The 6871-nt window shown below is 48.2% G+C and overlaps 1 protein-coding gene across 1 annotated transcript in view; it reads right to left on the reverse strand.

Moving 5' to 3' along the window:
• L3MBTL3 (l(3)mbt-like 3 (Drosophila)) overlaps window positions 1–6871 on the reverse strand; it is a 148576-nt gene that overhangs the window by 4535 nt on the left and 137170 nt on the right. Inside the window, exon 21 of the mRNA XM_015411356.1 lies at window positions 1865–1927. Coding sequence (XP_015266842.1) covers window positions 1865–1927 — 63 coding nt within the window. The remainder of the gene's footprint in view (window positions 1–1864; window positions 1928–6871) is intronic.

Here is a 6871-nt window from a genome sequence, read left to right on the forward strand (position 1 = left end):
CACCCGGGGGGATGGCGTCCCCCCGCGTCCCCCCCCAAATGACCCCTGCAATGCGGTAAGTTCTCACAGTCTCTTTATTTCAGTCGAATCACTTTTTACTGTAAGCCCCCCCCTTTTCTGGCTTTGGAATCACTTGTAAACAGTTCTTAACAGGGGGGAGTCCCCTCCCCCCTTGTTTTCTTTCAGGGGGACATGCTATTTTTTGGTGTTTTTGCTTGTACTTAGACTCACATTTTCAACGATTGCCCTCTTGCGTTTAAAATCGCTTGATCACCATACGCTTGCTCTGGTGTGTTGATCTTGTTCCCATTCGGGAGGCTCCACGGTGGGACTGTTGGGGCTTGGAGGAGCCCCCGTCTCCGGCTGGATGCGCCAGGGGAGAGCTATCTAGAGCCCCATGGCTGGGAGTCCAACCCAAGGACTCCTGGGGTGGTGCGGACAATCACGCCCCCTCCCATCCGTAGGTGCTGGCAGGTGTCTCCTGGATCCCCGGGAGAAAACAACTGCCATGGCGATCACCAAGACCAGAACTCAAATCTGTGAAAATCCTGATGCAAACATGGAAGTATTTGGTGGCACGTGTAAGAATTTTTGGTTCTTGAGTATTATTTAAATTTATAATATATCCTCCAGAACTATTACAAGTAGAAAAAAAATTAAGTGCCCTACAGGTGCTGTCTATGGAACAGTAGTAACACCAAATACAATTTTAGTTAAATTACATATTTCAATCTTTATCTTTTTAATTCATTTTTTCCAAGCCGTAAAGAATATTTTCACTCAATCAAGATGAGGTTAATTAATAACGTATTCAGGAAACTAATAAGGCTGTAGGTCTGGTTTTGACAAAGTGTTTCTACTTGTCATTCTTTTAGCACTTTGAAGACAGTTCCTCATCGGAACTAGCTTGACATTTTTAGCAAAAAAAAAAAAAAAAAAAGGTCCAGTCCCACTGTTCATAATTTGTAATACAAGACTTTAAGAATTCTAGCCTGGGTGATGACTAAGGTTGAAGAATGTTAGTGTTTTAGGTCGTAATCTGAGAATAGCATTTGTATCCACGGTCAAGATAAATACAGGACACAGGAGAGCTAATCCCAAGACATTTTAAAATTTATTTTCCAATAATTTCCTTGGAAATATAAGAGTCCAGTTGCACATTAAAGACTAACAAAATTTGTGGTAGGGTATGAACTTTCATGAGTCACTGCTCACTTCTTCAGAGTCTTTAAGGTGCTATTGGACTCTTACTCTTTTCTACTGCTACAAACTAACATGGCTACCCATCTTAGAACATAAGCACATAAGAGATGCCAATGTTGGATCAGGCCAAAGGCCCATCCAGTCCAACACTCTGTATCACACAGTGGCCAGAAATACCAGTGCCATCAGAGGTCCACCAGTGGGGCAAGGACATTAGAAGCCCTCTAATAGATCTTATCTATCTCTTTTGAAATATAGTTGATCTGAATCTCTCTTTATAGGATTGCTGATGACCTCTTATCATTACCCCCCCCTCAAAGCTTCTTGAGCATGTGATTACTGAACCACCCATTTGAACTGGTTACTAACTGGATTCTTGCAGGGGTAAAAGAGAGGAATGTGTGTGGTGGAGTAATTTCCCATTTCAATTATGGACAAAATAGACATGTTAGGTTCAGTTATGACAGATTTACATAGAAACTATGCTTGGTTGTCTTCAGAAATCAGCCTAAAACCAGTAATAATTATAATATTATAACAAACGCCTCCAAAATTATTGAGAAATACAGTATATTCTGCATGATAACGACACAGAAATATCCTGTATCCATTTAAATATTGCGGAGTTTCACTTATTAAAGAATTCATTTGTCAAACTTACTTCATCTTTGAACACCTTGCCATGTTCCTCGCAACCTGGTAGACTTCGTATGAACTCTGAGACCTGCCAATAAATTGCAATAGGTTTTAAAATAAAAGCATAGCAACCACTATACCGGAACAAACCAATAGTCTGTCAAGTTCAGTACCTGCTCTCAAATAGCAGCAGGCAATCAGTAGATTTTTAATACAGAAGAGGACAATAATATCTACTCCACATGAACTGTGTCTTTTAATACACGTTCACTTAACTGACAGGATCACATTTTTTAAATACCATCCAACATACTTCTATTCCACTAAAACTTGTGTGACTATCAAAGTTGGATTTAATTATATTTTTTACCACTTCTTGTACTGGCTAGTATTTTCCAGACTGGCTTAAACTGGATGCAATTTTTCTTTTAATGGAAAAAGAGACAGGATCCTGTATGAATTCAGTTTCTGTTGGCTCATTCAGATGATATGGCCTCTGTTATGTACACGGACCACCACCAGGGGTCCGTGGCGAAAGCAGGAGCTTGGTTCCCAAACACAAAGGGGACCTAGGATCCTAGTCCACCAAGAGTCAACGAATAGCACCCTTGGCAGGAGATTCAAACTTCCAATGGGGACAGAGGTGTGTCGGGTGGAGTGTATATAGTTGGCCTTGCAGGGCCGTTTTGTGTGTCTTGTTGTGAAGTACAATAAACGCATCTGAATGCATGTCGTGGTCTGAGTCCTCCATTCGTCGAACCCAGTACTTTTCAGTGGCGATGAGGATGGGATCCCAATGAGCAGGCCAGGCTCACCTTCCAGTGCAGTACCGAGCATCATTCCAGAAATGCCACCGCGCCCTGCACTACTCCCGACATCGCTGAACACCACTCCCCCGCTCTGCGCTAGAGCCATGGCCTCCGCTCCGGAACACCTAGAGGTTTTTGACCTCGCTCATCCCGAGCTCTGGGATTCGTAGACGAACCAGCTAACCAACCATTCTTGCCTTTCATGAGATCACCGATGCAGGCAAGAGAAGGGCTCTCCTCCTCATCCGGCTCACAAAGAGTCTCCTGGCCCCGAAGGTGATCCTCGAGTGTACGTATGAGGAGATCTTAGATGCTCTGACAAGGTACCTCATGCCCAAGCTGACGATGCTGGCCAAATGGATGGAATTTCAAGGGTGTATCCAGAAGCCCGGTGAGACGGCTGTAGCATTCATGGCTGCGCCGAGCCAGCACGCCATGGGGTGTGACTTCTCCAAGGTAGAGGATAACCTCTTGACCCAGTTTGCCTGGGGAATCAGCGATGTGAAGCTCCACAGAAAAATGATTGGCACATCCGACATCAAACTCAATGAGGCCCTGCAGCTTACCATCGCACACGAGGCCTCCCACCACGACCGACCACCGGCAGCATCCCATCTCATGCTCCCTGAATTGGCGCCCAAAACCTCTGACAAGGATGGCATCCGTCTCATCCGCACACCCCACCACCGGAAGCCGATGGGATCCGCAGGAGCCTCCAGGCACCCTGGTAAGCCTACTGGTAGTTCCCCGTGCACCAGCTGCAGAGAGGCGCACAAGCGCAAGTCATGTAGGTTCTGGGACGCCAACTGCCACACATGTGAGAAACAGGAACACCTCGCCCACGTCTGCAGATCCAAGGGCAACCGGAACCATCCACCCCAGCCGCAGCCACGCCACCAAGTCTCCGCGCAATACGAGACCACTGAGGGCATGGACGATCTCTACCTACTGACCAGCCAGCCCTCGCTACAGATACTACAACCCCCCAACTTGCCCGCAGCCCCGAAGATCCAGGTCCAGGTCTCGATCGAGGGGTCCCCCTGCCAAATGGAAGTAGACTCAGGGTCAGCAGCTTCCATCATCTCTGTGGAAACGCTGAACAGACTTTGTTCCAACAGTGGGCCCCACCTGCGACCTTCGCCCTTGAGCCTAGTGGACTTCCAGAGAAACCCGGTTCCAATAAGGGGTGTGGGGACTTTCTGGGTGAAGTACTGGGGTTTTGAGGGTTTCCTAGACTTGATAGTAGTGGAGGAAAATTTGGTTAGCCTATTGGGCCAGGCGTGGTTTGCACCGTTGGGCATCACAGTAGGAGGGGTTAATAAATGTGCGCCGCTGGATTTTGCTGATGTTTGCAGGGAGTTCCCTGCAGTATTTGATGGGGCTCTGGGTTGTTACAAGGGCCCCCCTGGTTCTTTGCAACTCGACCCCCAAATTGCCCCATCCGCATGTGTTTCCGCACTGCCCAGCTTGCTTTGCGGCTGAAGATTGATGTGGAGCTAGACTGTTTGGTGGCACAAGGGGTCCTCGAACCGGTCTCCCATGTGCTGTGGGAGACCCCCATCATAACCCCCATGAAGCCTAATGGCAACATCCACATCTGTGCGGACTATAAATGCACTTTGAACAAGGCCCTTCCCGACCATGCCTCCCCTGTCCCGGTAGTGAGTCATGTGTTGGCTTCCTTAGCTGGAGCTAAGATTTTTGGAAAGTTGGATCTCGCACAGGTGTACGAACAACTGCCAATAGATGAGGCCACAGCGACGGCCCAGACTATTATAACACACGGGGGGCTTTTAAGGTTAGGAGGTTACAGTTTGGCGTAAGTGTGGCCCCGGGGATATTTCAGCAATTAATGGACTCTTTGTTGAAAGAGATCCCTGGAGTGACACCATTTTTTGATGACGTCCTTATTGCCGTGGCCACCCCGGATGACTTTGCCTCCCGCCTCTGCCATTTCGACTCAGCGTGCCTCAAGGTCAAACGGGAGAAGTGCCACCTTGGGGTCCTGGAGGTAGACTTCACTATTGTAACTGACCACAAGCCTCTCCTCGGCTTGTTTGCGGCGGATAAGCAGACCCCCCAGGTACTCTCGCCCAGGGTTCTCAGGTGGTCCCTCTTCCTGGCTTGAACAGGTTGAACAGCTTTAGCTACATTGAAAGCATAGGCAGAAAGGTAGGACAGGTAAGTATCAATTCTAATATTCAGAGCAGCTACCGAATAGCTTTTCTTTGCAATGGAGTCAATCTTGCGGCCTTCACGATCCAGAGGAACAGACTGCCTAGGCTGCTTGGACTTTGAAAAGGAATGAATTATCATCGAATTCGGAGAAGGATAATTGAATAAAAATTTTCTGGAGGACTCCTGAATTTTGTAAATGGCATCATATCTTTTCGATATCGGAGGTACAGAAGCAGGGCAATCCCATGACTTCTTCAGCACAGAAAGTTGTATAGGAAGCAAAGGCAAAATTGTCAAGGGTGGCAAGTCTGCCCGGACCAGCTTATGGATGACATCGGTCACTGCTGGAATGTCAGTGGAACCTTGCACTTGAAGAGTCATGGCCATTCTGGTGATAAGCTCCAAATAGGCTTTCAGTTGGCAAAATAGAGCCCGATCAGCAACCCTCGTCCTCAATCAGAATAATGTCAGGGTCAAGATCACCTGAAACGGAGCAGTCAGACACCGAGTTCGGGGATGGTGATCGAAAATGTTGAAACACATCCAGAGTTGTGTGGGTATCAGTGGGCGGATGGTACTGAGGTTCTGATGGAGAATGCTTCAGGGCATCCGCTGATGTTGACGCATCTGGAGGCTGGTCAAGCTCCAGAGAATGGATTGAGGCAACAGAGCACGAGCATTGAGTATGGGCTAAGATCGGGTGGTGGCGATGGAAGTCAACGTCCCATGACTCCATATAACAGTCCCAATGAGGAGTGGACGATCTGGAGTAAGAACATGGGTGGTATGGTGTACGATGCGTGATATCTGGAGACCAAGACCGATAATCGGATCAAGATTGAGATGGAGAAGGTGATCTACGATAGTCATATGCGATCATAACAGGATCGACTTCTCATGAAACGCTCCCTGTCATCCATAAGGTGGATAGGCAGCTGGGAGTCATGAGATGCAGAATGACGTGTTGTAGCCTGAGGAGAGCCACGAGGGGTAGAAGACTTCCACATCGGCGACTTAGTGTGTTGACCAGGAGTAATGTGGTCCCCGGGGGACTACAGGGTCAGTGGCGGTTAAAGTTTAGACTTCTGAAGAGGCGGTGGCATGGAGGCCACTACTGGAGTCGAGGTCGAGAGACCAGAAATCACCATGGGATCATGTTTCGGTACCGAAGCCAACTTCGAAGGGTTTGATTTCGGCGTTGAGGAGGGTTTGTCATCTCATTTTTTAGATTTATGTTTTGAAGATTTGGCATTCTCAGGATGAGAAGAAGGCTTCCGTGTGGCCGAAGAGGTGTGAGACGCCGCCGAGGACATTGTAGGGCACAATGTGGCTTCCAAAAGTACTGTTCAGAGTCGGGCCGCCCTATTCCTATGGGTCTGTCTAGTAAACTTGGGACAATGAGGGCAAAAGTCAACCCGATGAAACTCCCCCAAGCAAATTAAACAGAGGTCGAGGCCAATGTTTCCTCTAAGCTATGGAGTCTTGTGAGCAAAAATTCTACTTTGTGAGCTACGGGCCTTAAAGTTGTGAGCGAGTGATTTGGGGACTGCATAAATCAGTTTGCTCGGGAGCCCTCCTTCCTGAGCTAAGACAAAAATCTGTGAGTTGGAGGCTAAAAAAAAACAGGTTGCTTACCAGTAACTGGTGATCTTCGAGTGGTCATCTGTGCATTCACACCAATGGGATCTAGTGCGCCTGCGCTGGATCTGCCAGTGCCTAGCAAGCTCTCTTAGAAGGACTTTTGTGCCTGGCCCAACTGAGCATGCCCAGGAGCCCCAGTGAGCATGCCCAGAAGGGCAGGCATGGACATCCCGCCAGTTCCTACCAACCGCCGCGCATCAATCTCCTAACAAAACAGACAAGCTCTCTTAGAAGGACTTTTGTGCCTGGCCCAACTGAGCATGCCCAGGAGCCCCAGTGAGCATGCCCAGAAGGGCAGGCATGGACATCCCGCCAGTTCCTACCAACCGCCGCGCATCAATCTCCTAACAAAACAAGTAGAAGAAGACAGCAGCGGGGCAGGAGGGTGGGTGGTGTGAATGCAC

The sequence above is a fragment of the Gekko japonicus genome, unplaced genomic scaffold (assembly GCF_001447785.1).
Source record: "Gekko japonicus isolate JY-2015 unplaced genomic scaffold, Gekko_japonicus_V1.1 scaffold2568, whole genome shotgun sequence".
Lineage (NCBI taxonomy): Eukaryota > Metazoa > Chordata > Lepidosauria > Squamata > Gekkonidae > Gekko > Gekko japonicus.